The sequence below is a fragment of the Kryptolebias marmoratus genome, linkage group LG1 (genome assembly GCF_001649575.2).
Source record: "Kryptolebias marmoratus isolate JLee-2015 linkage group LG1, ASM164957v2, whole genome shotgun sequence".
NCBI classification, from domain to species: domain Eukaryota; kingdom Metazoa; phylum Chordata; class Actinopteri; order Cyprinodontiformes; family Rivulidae; genus Kryptolebias; species Kryptolebias marmoratus.
Genome location: NC_051430.1, coordinates 31,086,617 through 31,103,867, shown reverse-complemented (window position 1 = coordinate 31,103,867; position 17,251 = coordinate 31,086,617). Strand labels below are relative to the sequence as shown.

Sequence of the window (17,251 nt, the reverse complement as noted above, 5' to 3'; positions counted from 1 at the left end):
TGGTTGGTTGGTTGGTTGGTTGGTTGGTTGGTTGGTTGGGAGCAGAGGGAAACCCGTGAGTCTGGCAGCAGGCGGATCCTCCAGCAGTCGGTTGGTTGGTTCTGGTTTGGCTGAAACCGGGTCTTTAATCTCAGATCTGAGCCCAGATCCACAGCTGAGGCCCAGTCTGTGTTTTTACTGATTCTACTTGTGTTGTGGAGACATTTTTACATGATCCCTCTGTGAGGACCTGAACGATCTGTCCTTATGAAGCTTCTGGATAAAACAAACCTTTTGATAAATTTTATGTTTGAATTTATAATTATTTCATTCTGTGCTCAGAGCTACTCATATCAAACTATGAAATCAAACATGAAGAAGTTTCTCCTGAACTACTTCAGCAAAGTAACCATGTATTAATTGTTTCTTAGTTTCATGTCTTTAAATAAGAGGTGTTTGATCTGTTTTTGTCTCCTCCTCCTGCAGACGTCTCTGTCTCCTCGCTCCATCTCTCCTCCTCCCTCCCCCGAGGTAAGACTTCATGAAATCATTTATTTTGAAGCTTCTAATTTACATCCTGATGGTTAACCTTCATGTTCAGAGTTCTTCAGTTAATCAGACATCAGTGAGGAGGTCAGAGGTCAAAGGTCAGGACACCCTGGTGGTCCATTACCCAAATAAGCACCATAAAAACCAAAGCCCAGAACAGATTTGTGCGTCAGCTGTCTGTAGGTGTGTTTGGTTTATATTTAGCTCCTTTCTGCCTGTTTGCTGCGAATCTTCTCGCTCTTTTCTTCACACGGCTTCTAGAAACCTGATTTAGATTTCAGTTTTTTTTTAATTTCTTTGTGTTTAAAGCTCTTTGTTGTTGCAGCGTCCCTGCAGAAACAGATCGATGTGAACGATCGCTTTTAAAACGCTGCATCAATCAGATTTGACGGCTGCGCTCTGAAAGGTGGAGCAGCTCTGATCAGTCAGTGTCTTACCCGCAGCAGACAGCGCTCAGTTTGGAGAATCAGAGAGAAATTATCATGCTTCATAGCTAATCAGAGCAGGAAGCATAAAAAGTGAATTTCCAGTATCAAAAACTCAAAACTTTCCCTTTTTATTCAAACATGTTAAATATCTTTACTCCTCATCACTGATTCACTGCAAAGAGCTAACGGGACCAGTACTGACTGATCCAGGGACAGGTCCTGGTCCTGGTCCTAGTCCTGTTTCATGGACTGGTCCTGGTCCTGTTTCATGGACTGGTCCTGGTCCATAGACAGGTCCTGGTCCTGGTCCTGGTCCTATTCCTGTTTCATGGACTGGTCCTGGTCCATGGACAGGTCCTGGTCCTGGTCCTGGTCCTGGTCCTGGTCCTGTTTCATGGACTGGTCCTGGTCCATGGACAGGTCCTGGTCCTGGTCCTGGTCCTGGTCCTGGTCCTGGTCCTGGCCCTGGCCCATGGACTGGTCCTGGTCCTGGTTTTATTGTCGGTTTCAGTGACGACATATTTTAGGATGAATAAAGCAGAGAGATTATAAAATACTTTTTATTTAATCTCATCAGAACCTTTGGTTCCTGTCATGGTTCTAATCCTGAGTCAGTCCTGCTGAGGTCCTACAGGTTCTCTGTGCGGTGCTAGTTGGTTCTATAAGTCCCTCAGAGAGTCCAGCTGTGGATTTTCCTGCTGTCATTGAACACATCGTTACTCTCTCACCTGTCTGCTGTTTCCTTTACAGAACTCCTCCAAGGAGTCCCGGGAGTGGCTGGAGAACCGGTCACCTGGAGGGTCCTCACCGTGTTCCACCATCCAGAGCAGCAGAACCCACAGCTCACACACACCGTCGACACTAAACACACCCAGCACACCCAACACACACTCCCTGAGTACCAAGAGCGCCGTGCAGCACTTCCACAGGCCCGGTAAAGACCCGGTTCCTTTTGTTCTTTTACAGAAACTGAAATGGTTTCATGAAGCTGCAGCTGGGAGTCGAAACAGATGATTAAAGATTAAAATGTTATTTATTTATTCTTTTATTTTGGTAGAAAACGGCACCAACATCTATAAGAAGCCTCCGATCTACAAACAAGGTGAGTTTCTTCTTTTTACATCGATGGTGAATAAATTTAAAGTCGACAGAAACGGGACGTCGCCTGAGGCTGAATGTGGGTCAGCTGCACCCCCCCGCCCTGTAAACCAGCAGGATGTTTAATCAGCTTTAACATGCTGTGTGTGTGTGTGTGTGTGTGTGTCCAGATGTGTCATCCTCTGCCGTCCCTCAGGGGAAACACATCGAGGATCTGATCATCGAGTCCTCAAAGTTTCCTGCAGCTCAGCCTCCAGACCCGAACCAGCCCTCCAAGATCGAGACTGAGTACTGGCCCTGCCCCCCCTCTCTGGCTGTGGTTGGTACGACTGCTACACACACACACACACATGAACACACACACACATGAACACACACACAGACACACACTCTCTGATGAAATGTTGCAGGTGTTTTCTGTAAATCCTGATAATCTGCTTCCTGTCTCGTCTCCATCATGTTCCCTTGTTTCCTGTCCTCGTCTCCTTGTCTCCTTGTTCCCTGTCCTTGTCTCCTGTTCTTGTCTCCTCGTCTCCTGTCCTCCTCTCCTCCTCTCCTCCTCTCCTTGTCTCCTGTCCTCCTCTCCTTGTCTCCTCTCGTCTCCTCCCTGCAGAGAAGGAGTGGAAGAAGAAGGAGCAGGGGGATGATGAAGATGAGGAGGAGGAAGATGATGAGCTGTGGGGACTCAGAACTCTTCAGAGACAAGAACTGAACAAAGTCGGTGAAACACGCAGGTTTAATTCCAACATTGTATCACCAAAGAGCTCCTGAATGATGTTTGTTTGTTTGTTTGTTTGTTTGTTTGTTTGTTTGTTTGTGTCAGATTCAGTCCAATCTGGGGCGAATCATCCTGAAGGAGGAGTTGGAGAAAACTGGAAGTCCTTTAAGGAGGAAAACTCGATCTCTGCCGGAGCGAAGTCAAAACGCTGGTTTGTTGTTTGTTTCTTATTTACCTCCTCTTATTTACAGGACATGGATCTTTTCAGTAAAACGTCAGAATTATCTGCTGGTAAACAAACGTCTGATTTGTCTTTTTTCGTCTCCAGGGTCCAACGCGTCGAAGGCGGTGTATTTCCCAGCATCCTCTGGGAGCGGCCTGTCCCGGGTGAGTTTCCTGACCAGAAACAATCGATGCGTTCGAGTCTGGTGACGATGGAGACGAATGTTTCTGTTTGTTTTCAGCTGCAGTCTGCAGAGTTCAGCTCCTCGGAGAAGACTCCGACAGGTCAGCAACATCTGGAACATCTGCAGACACTGACGTCACATTTAAAGGTTTTTATTTCTGTTTCGTAAACTTTGTCCTTCTGTCTGTGTGTCTGCAGGTCTTCAGGTAAAGTCTGATCATTTTTACCTGACATCAGCTGCAGAGGAGTCGTCACTCAAGCCGTTTGAAATAATTTGAATGATTCTTTGTGTTTGGTTGGGTCAGAACGGAGACTCCAGGATGGACCGAGGAAACTCCCTCCCCAGCATGTTGGAGCAGAAGGTCAGAAAGCTGAGATCAGATCAGAATTTAAACAAACCCTCAGAGCGTCCTGAAGAACGTTCTTTGTTCCTGCTGGTTGTGTCTGAGCGTCAGCCTCAGGTTGTGCAGATCAAACTGATCTGGTGTCAGCTCGTCATCACAGCTGTTGGCTGTGGGGAAACAGGCGGAGCAGATTCTGGTCCAAACCAGGAGCTTTTAGTGAAGCTGGAGATCCTCTCAGACTGTCCTGCAGCCTGGAAACAAACAGCTTTTAATGCTTTCTCTTCTTTATCTGCAGATTTATCCGTACGAGATGCTGGTGGTGACGCACAGAGGACGCAAGAAACCTCCTCCTGGCGTGGACCGAACCCGCCTGGAGGTAACAACCTTCATTCCAACTAGTTTCTGTTTTTTACATTATGTGTGGCTGTTGTTGATCCTGTGTGTCCCGCCTGCAGAGACACCTCTCTCAGGAGGAGTTCTTCAGCGTTTTCGGGATGTCCATCGAGGATTTTGACCGTCTGTCTCTCTGGAAGAGAAACCAGCTGAAGAAGAAGTTCTGTCTGTTCTGATGTCTCCGGGACGACACGTCCCCGGACCGAACGGCGGGAAGCCAAGCAGACTGTCCCCTCCAGGCGTCTCCGGTGCCGTGGACTCTTGGGTTTGTGGTTGTTGTCTCTTGCAGAGAAACACGGAGTGGTTTTAGAGTTCTGTTGCACCGGTTTGAGCTTTCAGAGCTGCAGGACACCAGCTTCAATCAGGAGCCACACAAATACTTAGCCAGCACAAAACAGAGACTTTACAGAGTGAGAGACGGAGACGGAGACGGAGACGGAGGAGCTGCAGAGCTTGTTGTGGTGGTGAGGTTGGAAATGTGTCTGAATCTGCAGCTCAGAGGTCCGTTTTAGGTGTGATTCCCTGAAAAACACAAACAGAAACTACATTCCCTCCGACTCAGAGTCAGCTTTCAGATGGAGCAAAGAAACCTCTGAAACGGAGCGTTCCTATTGGCTTAACCAGCTATGATGTCATAGAGACGCCGTTTGTTTCCCGCTGAGGAGAAAACAAGGAGACGGTTTGATCGCAGCCAGACTGGAAAGAGAAATGTTCGTATTTCCTCACAGTTTAAAGTCTCAGCGAAACGCCCCCATTAATTCAAACCATGAATAAATATTTAATTTGCTTCAACGTTTCCAGCTCAGGTGGAAACTTTGACGTCGTTCAGATTTTAACTTCACCTTCCAAACACTGGCTTTCAGGGCAGCTGTTTGTTTGTCGTGTTTCTGTTGTGTGAACGCCATAATCAGGATGTTTTTAAGCTTAAATAATAATTAATATTTGACACGTTTTATTTAATGGATTCAGAACTGATCATGTCTGCATCAAAAACTAGATTATAAGATTATAACCCCCACCTCTGGTTCATATCCAACGTGCTCCTCTTCTTAAAGAAAGAAAAAGGCCTAAAAGGATCTTTGTTTGTTTCTGTAACCAGTTTCACAGAAACACAACCAGACTTTTCTGTTTTATTTTAAGGAGGTTTGATTAAAGCAGGAAGCAAAGTCTGAGCTGCGATCCGACTCTCCTCTCCTTGTTTCCTTTGTGTTTCAGCAAAACTCACTGCCACACACGCACACACACACACACACGCACACACACACCCCTGAGAGCGAAGACGAGCGGAGCTAACACACCTTCAGTGTCGCCTCGTGTTGCTTTGTGACCAAATGATGTGCAGCTATTTTTTAAGCTCCCTACAGACATGGCATGTTTGTATTTAAATCTAAATAAATAATGTAAAACTACAAACACGGACAGGAAATAAACAGATCTTCATCACTTCAGCACTGAGAGATAAATTCACTCATTCATTTAAGTATAATTCTGACTCACAAGCATCGTAACAGCTAACATCTGAGATCTTCACCTCCTTAAAACACCTTTACCTCCATCCAACAACTCCGGCTCTGAGTCCCGACTGGACCAGATTTATTGGTGATTTATCACAGATTTCATGTTTTCATAAAAAGAAACCATTAATCAACCCAAACTAAAACTTCTTCAGGCAGTTTTCAGAGTTTATCAGCTTTCAGTTAGAACAGAGAATGTTTAAAAAGTGTTTATTTAAATTTGAATCTGTTTGCTGTGAGTCCAGCAGAGGACAGTTTAGGATTATTTTTATTTTTCCAGGAACTTTTTCTCCATTTTAAAGCAAAACTAAAATAATTGAAGTCAATTCCAACTTAAACAAAGTTCCTTTTATTTTTAATATCTGCAGATTTTATGAACTAAGTGACATTTTCAGTTAGTTTACTGTAAATTAATGAACATTTTTAGAGCAGAACTTTCCTTTTTTCTCCTTTAGATCCGAGTCCAGCGGCTCAGAGCCGATTTAAACTTTCATTCACACTTTGAACTAAAATCAGCTCCAGCTTCACGTTTGCTTCGCTGCTTCTTGTTTCTGTGCAACAAATAATCAAACCAATCACCTGGACGGAGGATAGAAGCGTCGGCCATTTTCTGTTCAGATCATTTCCTCTCTGGCTCGGTTCTGATGGTTGTTGTGACAGAAAAACTGCGATGACACAAAGATTGTTTCATCTCTTTTCTACATCTGATGTGTTTTATTCTGTTTATTATTTTAACGCAGGACGACTTTGAGACTCGATGTTTCTGATCTTTGAGCTTCCATAAAATCACTTTTATTTCATTTAACAACAATAACAGCAGTTTAAACTTTAAACCCACCAACTTTTATGTTTTCATGCTGCTGGAGAGAAAATAATTATTTTACTTCCATTAAACAACAATTTAAACAGATTATTTATTAGTAGAACAAATTCTGTAGAATAAATTGTTTAGAGCTAAATTGACAAACTTAAGTCTTTAACTAATTATTCAAAAACATGGAAACGAAGTAGAGCTCCTTAAATTAATTTAACTAGTATTTTAATTTAACTTGTATTTAAATTTATCTTGTATTTTAGGTGTTTTTCTGCTGCAGTTGTTTCAGGAAAATGTTGCCAATATTTAAAGAGAAAAACTGCTGAAACTTCCTGTTTTTACTGTCAGGTTAAAAAGGGACTGAAGGGCCACATGTGGCCCCAGAGCCGCAGGTTGCAGACCCCGGGCCTGGTTGGTTCTGGTTGTCCAGTTTAATAATCAGTAATAAATCTCTTTATTATTACCTGAAGTGCTTCAGCTGATTGTTTAACACGTGAAGGTTCTGGATGTTTGGGTCAGAGGTCGGAGGTCAGAGGTCGTCCTGCTGATGTAAATATGAACTCTGAATGATGAGCTGTTGGTGTTTTCATGTCTGGGTGCAGCTGCTGGTGACGTGATGAACCAGGAGTTACAATAAAGATCATTTCTATCAGCTTCTTTCATCAGACTCTTTCAAAAATACAAACTTTAATTAGAAGATTAATTCAGTTTCTCTGACTTTTATTTCATATTATTTCATGTTTGCTTGTTTTACCAGCAGGATAATAATTTATGACTCATCTGCAGGAAGGTGGAGCGATGGTTTCTGGAGAAAAAATGTTCTCTGCAGAGCAGAACATCATGAAACCCTTCAGAGAGTCTGGAGGAGTTTTAGTGTTTCTGAAGCACGGCAGGGGAGGTGTCATGGTGAGGGGTTTCTTTAATAACTACCTGCAGACATCTGGAGTTCAAATATCCTGAAATCAGTCGAGGATTAAGGAGGTCTGAGGTGGACTGCTGAGGTCTCTGACAGAACCGTCAAGAACCCAAGAACCGTGTTCCATCAGCAGCTCTGAGAACTGACCGGCCAGAACCTGGTCCTTATTCTAACCTGATCCGAGCCCGGACTGACGCAGAACCTCGATCTGAGCCCGGACTGACACAGAACCCTGATCTGAGCCTGGACTGACGCAGAACCTCGATCTGAGCCCAGACTGACACAGAACCTCGATCTGAGCCCAGACCGTAGCAGAACCTCCAGGTCAGAGGAGCCTTGAGGCCAGAGTCTGACCGCCTGCTGTACCTGGTGCTGCAGCACCCCCTGCTGTGTGAAAGATGAAGCTACACTTTCTTTTAGTTTCCCTTTTTAACACAAACTTTGAACTTGTTTTTGTCTCATGAATGATGAGGATTCTGAAGGAACCAACATGTTCAGTTCTTTAACCTTAAAATGTTGTTAAAGTTTAAAATCATCTCCTTCAACCCAACAGAAACAGAACACAAGAACCTTAAAAAGTCCAGGGAGAACCCAGTTTAATCTGATAATTTACAGATCAGTGTTCGAACAGAAACGTTGTCCTGAGTAAAAAGTACAGTAAATATAAAAACACATCAGTTCTAACTTTGTGTTGGTCAGTATGAGGTGAAAACAACAAAAAACAAATAATCCATCAGAAGAGCAGCCATGTGGGACTAAAAGCAAACAGTTTCCTGAATTAAAGAACCGGTGGTTTCCTGAACACAATGAGACCTTTCTGACTCACTGAGGAGGAGTTTCATCCACAGATTTACAAACAGACTCTGAGGCTGAGAACTGAAGGTCTGCCATAAAAAAACAACAAGATTTATTCAAACTTCCCGTTTTCAGACGTAAAGAAGCCACTTTTTATTCTGGCGCCCCCTCTGGAGGTCAAGGGTCATTGAAGCTCTGAGCCTAACGTTTGAAACAAATATTTAAATAAAGGAAATAAAAACATTTGATTTGATGAAACATCTTTTACTTCATCAGTTTGTTCCTCTCCAACAACAAACTGAGATGAAGGAAAACCTGATTTAATTGAAAATGAAGACTTTTACAACTATTAGAAAATATTCACAGTCTGGTTTAAAGTTTTAAACTTTACTAAGTGTCTCTGAGCGGGAAGCTAGTTTGTTGCCATGGCAACACCGTGACATTAGGCCAAGGAGACCAGTTAAAATGATTTTTACTATAATTATTTATCAGGTTTGGATCTAAAACTCCAAACAGGAAATATCAAAAGTATTTTATTGTCTTTTTGTCTCCCGTCTGTTTGTTAGCAAAATATCACGAGAACCAGTGGACAGAATTTAATTTAACTAATAATAATCACTGGATAAACATCTACCCCATTCAAGATGGCCGCCAGCTCTGTCAGGAAAGGCGGCGGGCGATAAGCATTCCTCCAGTAAATGCTAGGCGTTTAAACACTTGAGTTGGGCAGAAATATAAATATTTATTTCCTGGTTTCTTGTTTTTTATTAAACTTATTTATGTTTAATCAGTTAGCTTCAGCTATCCAGTTAACCTGTTAACCAGCTGACCGGTCAGGTGTCTGTTTGTTAATTAGTTTAAACTGTTTATTAATAAAAACATTTAGTTCAAATCTATAAAAGCTACAGCAGCCTCAGAAACAGCCAAGTTGTATTCCTTATATGGTCACGTGTTCCTCCTCGCTGGGAGCTGTTGGCCAATCAGAAGAGAGTAAATTCTTAAAGAGACAGGAACCAAAACAGCGCGTTTCAGGAAGACAAAACAAACCAAAACAAAACATTTTAAGATTCATTATTAACACAGAACTGATCCGTTAAAGTCCCAGAATAAATTTATATAAAGTCTGATAAAAACAAAGAAAATGCTGGATTTATTTTGGGGGTTCTGGTGTCTGAGTCCAACCAGACCTGAGTCCAACCAACCAATCAGAGAGCTGCTTCTCATTTTTACTCAGGTTGGTTTCAGGAAGTTCATGTCAAGCAGAAGCTTTGGCCTCCCACTCCTGAGGAAACAAGAAGAACAAACACAGAAAATAAATCAAATAAAGCTGCTTTATGATTGTTTTCCAGGCATAAAGTTCAATGAATAAAAGCTAAACCTAAACCTGGACTTCTGCAGACCTGCAGAGACCAGAACCAGGAGGACTTCTCACCTTCTTTTTCTGGAAAACCTTTCCGTGTTCGATGAAGAGCGCTGAAGGAGCTCGTTTCAAGGAGCTCTTAGCCGAGGCCGTCCGTCGCAGAAGAGGGTTCAGGAAGCCCACCTGGACCAACAGAGACCAGCAGAGACCATTACAGACCAGAAGAAACCAGGAGGTTCCAGAAGAAACCAACAGAGACCAGTAGAGACCAGAAGAAACCAACAAAAACAGCAAAGTCTAGCAGAGACCATCAGAGACCAGTGCACCCAGCAGAGACCAGGAGAGACCATCAGAGTCCAGCAGAGTCCAGCAGAGACCAGCAGAGACCATCAGAGACCAGTGAACCCATCAGAGACCAGCAGAGACCAGCAGAGTCCAGCAGAGTCCAACAGAGACCAGTAGAGTCCAGCAAAGTCCAGCAGAGTCCAGCAGAGACCAGCAGAGTCCAGCAGAGTCCAGCAGAGTCCAGCAGAGACCAGCAGAGACTAGCAGAGACCAGTGAACCCAGCAGAGACCATCAGAGACCCAGGAAGACAAATGGAGACCAGGGGAACCCATCAGAGACCACCAGAGTCCAGCAGAGACCAGAAGAAACCAACAAAAACAGCAAAGTCTAGCAGAGACCATCAGAGATCAGTGAACCCAGCAGAGACCAGCAGAGACCAGCAGAGTCCAGCAGAGACCAGCAGAGACCAGCAGAGTCCAGTGAACCCAGTGAGCAGAGCGTTGTTGGAATGTTGGATTTTTCTGCGTCCTGTTGATCCGACCAGGATCAGGACCGGTTTGGCGGTTCTTACCTGGGCCCGCTCGGTGCAGATGGCCAGGGACTGCCTGAAGGAGGTGCGTTTGTTTCGTTTCCCAGCGAACACCAGGTTGGTTTCTGACCCCGCCCTCAGAGGCACCACGGGTGTCCCGGCCAGCTCCAGCTTCTGAACGCCTCGCTGCACCTCCCTGGCGTTTCTGCCTGAAACACAGAATCCATCTTTGATCCGTCAGCATCCGTCACATGTCAGAGACACTAAAACCAACTCAAGCCTTCAGGCAGATTGTTACTGAAGAAGGCTGGGCATCATGACATGTTTCTGTAAAAATAATTTAAGAAGTTCAGGTTTTTCTTTGCTTTTAAATACAAACAGACGACTTTACTCTGAAGCTTTTCTTCTCAAAGGAACATTCTTTTATTTTTACTCACCAGGACCTCATGAAGGATCAAAAAAACTTCTTAAAGCAAACCTTGAAATGTTTTTAAAGTTTACGGCGACGGTGACTCACTGTGGCTGCTGAAGACCGTGTTGCTGTAGGTCACAGAGTCTCTGGACGAGATTAAATCCTGAGAGCTGCGGAGCTGAAAGGAGACAAACGGGTCAAAGGTCCATCAGAGACATATGATGTTCGGCTGTTTCAGTGCTGGAGCTTCATCCCATCCCTCCTCTTCAGATCTGAGCTCATCATGTCTCTGAATTACCAGACAAATTAAATGTTTACACTAAAATAAATAGAAACACTGGCAAAATAAAGTTAATAGAGCCGTCTGCTGTTCTCTCATATTTTGTTTAAACTGTTTGAACGGCGTTCCTCGGGTCGGTACCATGTGCTCCAGCGTGGACGAGTTGGAGTAAACGGGCTGGTCTCGGACGGTTCCGCTCAGGCTGAACGGGTCGTCCATGTAGGTGTTGGAGGTGGGGAACCTGCGAGTCTGGAGCCCGCTGAGGAGGAAGGACAGGCAGGAGGACATGAGGTTCTGTCACCTGAGCCGGAACCAGAGATGGTTCCTGCAGGTTCACCAAAACTGTCAAATAAAACAACAGGAACTGGACAAACTGAGAGCAGAACGACTCCTGAAGTTTGCAGAAGAAGCTGAAACTGGTTTGTTTAAGGTAAAACAAGCAGAACAGCAGCTGAAAGCTAATGTAGCTAAAGGCTAACATTTCAGATCTTCCCATGAGAGACCACTGGGTCTAACCATCGGGGAGACACTTTAAATCAAGTTTCTAACTGAATATCTGTCTCTGACCTGAGAGCGCCCCCTGTAGGCTCCTGCCTCTTGTTGTCATGGTGACCTTGATGGGCGGCTCCATCCTGCAGCAGCTTCAGCCATCTTTGTTTTTCCTCTGAAGAGCTCACCTGAAGAACCGCAGGTCGGACAGGGAGACTCATTTATGTGTCAAACAGAGCAGAATGGACAGGTGTCTCCGTCTCTCACCTCCAGGACAGCCACCTGGTCACTGAGCATGCTCAGTGTGATCCTGTAGGAGCGCTCCGTGTCGACTCTGACGTCACAGCCTGTCAGCTGGACGGTGTACTGAGGAGACCGCTTCACCTCCTCCTCCTCCTCCTGTTTGTCCTCCTCCTCGTCTCCAAACATGTTGAGGACTCCGTCCTCCACCTGACACCACAAACTCTGCCACTGACAGTTCATCAGCACGTTCAGGAACCCTGCGGCAAAAACGCCAACCATCACGTCACGTTTCACAGACCGCCAGGTACAAGTTCACCATCAGGTGAAGTGAGGATGGAAGCTTCAGTTTCTAACAGCTTCAGTTTTTAACAGCTTCAGTTTTATCAGCTTCATTTTTAACAGCTTCAGTTTTTAACAGCTTCAGTACCTCTGTGTTTGTTGAGGCTGCAGCTGGCTGAAGGTTTCTCCTCATCAGAGTCGATCTGGACTGAACTGGACTGAAGACAGAAACACAAATATTTACAGCAGAACGCAGAGATGAAGATATTTTATTCACAAATTTTTGTTTGGCTGTATTTCAGACAAACATCCTGATTATGCTACAAGCTTGTTATCATCAGAAAAACAGGGAAAATGTTATATTTTTATACAAAGACGTTGATCAAAAAGTGTGAAAATGTTCTACATGATGCTCTATAAACTGACTGAGCCTTTCTTTCTGTGTATTTTACAGATGATGGGATGTTTTCTATGATAAATCCATTTTGAGCTCATCTATTGGTCGCCTCGTTCCAAGCCTCTCAGAGACTCTGGTGTTCGTTAGCGGTCTGGAGAAGAGCCTGAAGTTTGTGTTTCTCACCCTGCAGGACAGCCGATGGTCAGATTTATTCAGAGATGAAAAGCTCTGCGTCTCCTCGTCTCCTCCGACACTCACCTCCTCGATCACCTGCACACACACTCAGGTTAGGAGCAGCTCATCTTCATCACTTTGTTGGAATAAATCCTGCCTTGTCGCGTGCTGCTGACCCTCCTCCACTCGTCGGCATGCTCGAAGCTGCTGAAGCCCAGAACTAGCGACTCTGAGCCCAGTAGGACCAGTTTCAGTTGGTGCTGGATCTTCCCGTTGCTCTTGGACTTGTAGAGGAGCTGACAGCCGCGGAGGTTCATCTCCATCTGAGGCAGCAGGTCCTGAGCGCACTTATAGCACTGACACACACACACATACCATGTTACACACAGCAGGTTACACACAGCAGGTTACACACACCAGGTTACACACACCACGTTACATACACCATGTTACACACACACACCAGGTTACACACACACCACGTTACACACACACACACCAGGTTACACACACCACATTACACACACCCTGTTACACACACCAGGTTACACACACACCACGTTACACACACCAGGTTACACACACCAGGTTACACACACCACGTTACACACACCAGGTTACACACACCAAGTTACACACACACACCAGGTTACACACACACCAGGTTACACACACACCACGTTACACACACACACCAGGTTACACACACACCACGTTACACACACACACACCAGGTTACACACACCATGTTACACACACACCATGTTACACACACACCAGGTTACACACACCAGGTTACACACACACACCAGGTTACACACACAACAGGTTACACACACCAGGTTACACACACACACCAGGTTACACACACACACCAGGTTACACACACCATGTTACACACACACCAGGTTACACACACATTACATTACACACATCAGGTTACACACACCCTGTTACACACACCCTGTTACACTCTGGACTTTAGATGGATTCTACACGATTACACAGTTCTTCACAAAGACGTCACGGCTGCATTTCAGTCATTTTTAATAAAAGGGTAATTTGACCACTGAGTGCATTAATCTAACAGACTGAAAACTTGAATTAGTGTCAGCTGTGGTTCCAGCAGCACCTAGTGGTCGCTACAGGAACTGCAGCTGGAGGAATCTGTTTTCTCCTCTTCCTCACCAGCAGAACATCATTCCTGAGGATGAAGAGCTGTTTGCTCCACTGGCCGAGCCACTTCCTCCTCCACAGGTAGTCACAGAGGCGGGACTCAGGGGCGGGCCTTAGGCAGGGCTGCGAGGCGCTCCATTGGATGTAGTGGGCTCTGTCCTTCACAAGGCCTTCCCCATCATCATCACCATCATCATCTTCTTCCTCTCCGTAGGGCTCGTAGTAGCTGCTGTCTGACTCCGCCCTCTCTGGAGGAAGAAGGTTCGTGTTTTTGTGTGTTTTTATTGTGTTTTTTCTCTGCCTGTGTGTTTACAGGTACCTGCGTTGGACGCAGTGCTTTCAGCAGCGGCGTAAGGCTCTGCCTCCTCGTACGTGTCCTCCTCTTCATCATCACCTCTGAGACCTCCTGGAGGGTGGGGCGGCACCGTGGGGCCCTTCGTCTAAAATAAGTGAGACACATTTGATAAAAGCAACAAACTCAGTTTAAACTTTTAACCTTTTTAATTTGATGATAAAAATTAACTGGATTTGTTCTGAGAAGAATCCAGGAAGAATCAGAGAAAACAGGAGCAAAACTCAGGTTTTAGTTTCAGTCTGTGAAATTTAAAATCTGACCGGAGGACACGAGGAAAACTTTTTATTTCATTTTATTGCATTAACGGATCACACACGATCTTTGTTTAGAACTTTGGCATTCAAGGTGGCGGGCGATATGCATTCCTACAAGGAAGGTTTTATTTATCTTCGTTTTACTCCGCTGTTGATGCTTTCATATAAGTTTTAAATGTCAGGACGTGCTAAAATAAAGATAACGACTTAAATCCGTTAACTACAGTCAGGACTTTATCCGTCTCTCACATGGTTGTGGAGGAATATCGGCCCACTCTTCTTTCCAACATTTGACTCCTCTCCCTTATCGTACTGTAAGGAGCCCCGTCCATCAGCCTCACACCGCCGTGCTTCACAGTTGGAATGAGTTAATTTATGGGCTGTTTGCTGCTGTGCATTCTGGGTAAACATCTATCCTCTGGTCTGGTTCTGCTCCAGAAGTCCTCTGGTTCCTTCAGATGAACCTGAGTCGAGCTGCCATGTTGTTTTTAGGGAGAAGAGGCTTTAACCTTTGACCTTTGACCTAACCGAGGCCTGTCATGATTCATGGTCGTCTTGATTTTCACAGTGAAGCTGTTTGTTTCTGGAGGATAAAAGGTGAAAATGTAAAAGTAAAAATAAAATTAAAGCCCTAAAAGGACAGAAGCAGATCGGTGTTTTGTTTCCTGATCTAACTCAGACGTAAAGCACAGACGTGGGTAAATATGTGGCAGATTTAATCTGTAACAATTATCTGAAGCTTATCGTGTGTGTGTGTGTGTTTTCTGTCCATCCATCACGTAGACCAGATGCTAATCAGCCGCCATCGGCGACCACTTCCTCCCTCTGCAGCGCCGCCGGCCAATAGGAACGCGAGGGGACGGCCCCCGGTGTAAACAGTGGACTTCCTGTCACTCCCTCACACACACTCAGTAACCCTGTCATCTCCTCCCAAACCTCAGGAGGACTCAGTCTGTCATTACTGACCCACATCACAGACCCTCCAAAACCTCCCAAACTTTCTGCTCTCTGCTCCACTTTTCTTTGAGGTCAGAAAGTGAAGAACTGTTTTCATATCTCCCGCCACTACGACACACAGGTGATCGTGTGTGTGTGTGTGTGTGTGTGTGTGTGTGTGTGTGTGTGTGTGTGTGTGTGAATGATTTTTATACCTTTTGTGCCATGTCAGCACCATCAGTCCTTACGGGGATCAGAGCCCAGAGTTTAAAACTTTGGAGTAGAAGATCCTGGGCAGTGTGTGTTTTTTAAAGGAAAGTTTATTTTTTATTTATTAACCAGACTGTGAATAATTACCTAAATTAAAGGCCTAGCTTCCTTCGCCCACCACCTTTCATGAGTTTTAAACCATTTTGAAACGACTGGATGATGGTTGTTACTCCAGTCCAGGATGACTCTCTGCTACTACCACACACACCTTTAGGAGGCTGTCATGTTTGTGTTAGCTAGCATGGATTAGCCGTGGAAAACATTATCGCCCTTTGACCTCGGTAAAATGAAGAAGTGACGACGGTGAACTCACCCCGTCCCTCAGCCTGACTGACGAGTCCTGATTCAAGACCAGCTCAGAGGACCAGACGAATTCTGAGACAGACAGAGAGACAGACAGAGAGACAGGACATGATGAATATTCCGTCCAGATTAGTTCTTGTCTTCTGGACAACCTGAAACCATCTTTTATAAACAACGCAGCATTAAGTCGTTACCTGTCGCGGGTGTGTCTGCCAGCTCGTTGCTAGGAGACGATGACGGACAGCTCATCACCATGTACTCAGCATCTTCCACTGAAAACAGCACATACATTATCTCTGTTCACAGGTCAAACAGGAAGCAGGAGAGTCCAGGTGAAGAACGTTTGGAGCAGGAAGTCCACCGGTTCTCTTACCTGGATTGTCAGGTGTCTGCAGTTTACTCAGCAGCTCTGAGATGGACTTCTTCTGGGCCTGAGCGATGTAACTCAGGTTCTCCGAGTCCAGAATCGACAGGAAGGACTGCAGGTCCCAGATCAGCTTCGCCAGAACTGAAGACAGCAGAGAGATGGACAGACGGGTCATCAGGCAGTCAGGTGAACAGACAGGTGAACACTCCTCATCCTTGTTCTCCTTGTTCTCCGGAGGTCTCTGGTGGAATCACGGAGGTAAATCAAACCTCCAACAGTTACAGATCTTATCTGAGCGACACGCTGAGTCACTGTTTAACCAACTGTTGACAAAGAGTCCAAGCGATGAGTCATGTTTGAACCAGGTTCTGTTTACTCTGAAACAGAGACTCTGTCTGTCTGTTGGCTTCATGTCTTTAATGTTTAACTGATGAGAAGAATGCTGCTCCAACCTGAAGGTCCGCAGTAGTTACTGCGTCTCTGAAATCACCTAAAATCACCTGAAATCACCTGACAAACAGGGTTTAAAACCAGCAGGAAAAAAGACATCCATCCATCCATCCATCATCCATCCATCCATCCATCCATCCATCCATCCATCCATCCATCCATCCATCCATCCATCCATCCATCCATCCATCCATCCATCCATTCATCCATCCATTCATCCATCCATCCATCCATCCATCCATCCATCCATCCCTCCATCATATTCTTGCTGTCATGTTTCTAACCTACATCAGTCTCATGACGTGTTTTGAGTTCAACTGAACTTGTTTGTTTCTCTTTGATGTTAACTAAAGTAAACAGAATTAATCCTAAACTGGACTAACAGTTTTGGATTTAGAGACAGATTCAGTTTTCCTCCTGAAACTAAACATGAGCGGTCTGAGTGAACTGGTCTCAGATCAGTCTGGGAGGTGAACACATGAGAACATGCAGAGAACGCTGAGAACAATGAGGGATTGTTCCGCGCTGAGTGGGAGCCGAAGGTTAAATGTTTCTGATTAACTCCTCTCTGCTGATTTACAGCTCTGCTTCTGAGGCTGCTGCTGCTTTAAGCACCGAGCTGCACATAACGCACGCTCCCACACCTCCGACCGTCAGCAGCTACACCATCAGCTTCATCCAACACCATCAGCTCCATCCAACACCGTCAGCTCCATCCAACACTGTCAGCTCCATCC

At 45.1% G+C, this 17,251-nt stretch overlaps 2 protein-coding genes and 1 long non-coding RNA gene across 12 annotated transcripts in view; 2 read left to right on the top strand and 1 right to left on the bottom strand.

Moving 5' to 3' along the window:
• Nucleotides 1-6,946, top strand: part of LOC108245879 (dematin) — a 31,862-nt gene extending 24,916 nt beyond the window's left edge. For all 8 annotated transcript variants that reach the window (XM_017433122.3, XM_017433123.3, XM_017433124.3 and 5 more), the window contains 12 exons: nucleotides 466-510; nucleotides 1,707-1,890; nucleotides 2,014-2,058; nucleotides 2,225-2,377; nucleotides 2,668-2,771; nucleotides 2,878-2,983; nucleotides 3,101-3,159; nucleotides 3,237-3,279; nucleotides 3,377-3,384; nucleotides 3,484-3,540; nucleotides 3,818-3,898; nucleotides 3,978-6,946. In XM_017433122.3, the coding sequence (XP_017288611.1) occupies nucleotides 466-510; nucleotides 1,707-1,890; nucleotides 2,014-2,058; nucleotides 2,225-2,377; nucleotides 2,668-2,771; nucleotides 2,878-2,983; nucleotides 3,101-3,159; nucleotides 3,237-3,279; nucleotides 3,377-3,384; nucleotides 3,484-3,540; nucleotides 3,818-3,898; nucleotides 3,978-4,091 (999 nt within the window). In that variant the 3' untranslated portion in view covers nucleotides 4,092-6,946. The remainder of the gene's footprint in view (nucleotides 1-465; nucleotides 511-1,706; nucleotides 1,891-2,013; nucleotides 2,059-2,224; nucleotides 2,378-2,667; nucleotides 2,772-2,877; nucleotides 2,984-3,100; nucleotides 3,160-3,236; nucleotides 3,280-3,376; nucleotides 3,385-3,483; nucleotides 3,541-3,817; nucleotides 3,899-3,977) is intronic.
• Nucleotides 6,947-7,738: 792 nt separating this feature from the next.
• Nucleotides 7,739-17,251, bottom strand: part of si:dkey-220o5.5 (actin filament-associated protein 1-like 2) — a 15,732-nt gene continuing 6,219 nt past the window's right edge. The window contains exons 2-16 of one of the 3 annotated variants that reach the window (XM_025009816.2): nucleotides 16,071-16,205; nucleotides 15,892-15,969; nucleotides 15,708-15,769; nucleotides 13,899-14,019; nucleotides 13,592-13,827; nucleotides 12,580-12,759; nucleotides 12,413-12,499; nucleotides 11,981-12,050; nucleotides 11,578-11,810; nucleotides 11,389-11,498; nucleotides 10,963-11,080; nucleotides 10,647-10,719; nucleotides 10,172-10,356; nucleotides 9,387-9,497; nucleotides 7,739-9,236 (exon numbers count right to left, since the gene is read on the bottom strand). In XM_025009816.2, coding sequence (XP_024865584.2) covers nucleotides 9,210-9,236; nucleotides 9,387-9,497; nucleotides 10,172-10,356; nucleotides 10,647-10,719; nucleotides 10,963-11,080; nucleotides 11,389-11,498; nucleotides 11,578-11,810; nucleotides 11,981-12,050; nucleotides 12,413-12,499; nucleotides 12,580-12,759; nucleotides 13,592-13,827; nucleotides 13,899-14,019; nucleotides 15,708-15,769; nucleotides 15,892-15,969; nucleotides 16,071-16,205 — 1,826 coding nt within the window. In that variant the 3' untranslated portion in view covers nucleotides 7,739-9,209. Of the gene's footprint in view, nucleotides 9,237-9,386; nucleotides 10,357-10,646; nucleotides 10,720-10,962; nucleotides 11,081-11,388; nucleotides 11,499-11,577; nucleotides 11,811-11,980; nucleotides 12,051-12,412; nucleotides 12,500-12,579; nucleotides 12,760-13,591; nucleotides 13,828-13,898; nucleotides 14,020-15,707; nucleotides 15,770-15,891; nucleotides 15,970-16,070; nucleotides 16,206-17,251 lie in introns of all 3 variants that reach the window. The other 2 variants (XR_005233693.1, XR_005233694.1) reach the window with 2 other exon arrangements.
• LOC112451221 overlaps nucleotides 11,734-17,251 on the top strand; it is a 10,945-nt gene continuing 5,427 nt past the window's right edge. Inside the window, exons 1-4 of the long non-coding RNA XR_003040003.2 lie at nucleotides 11,734-11,857; nucleotides 12,287-12,515; nucleotides 13,895-14,028; nucleotides 16,004-16,262. This is a non-coding gene — a long non-coding RNA (uncharacterized LOC112451221). The remainder of the gene's footprint in view (nucleotides 11,858-12,286; nucleotides 12,516-13,894; nucleotides 14,029-16,003; nucleotides 16,263-17,251) is intronic.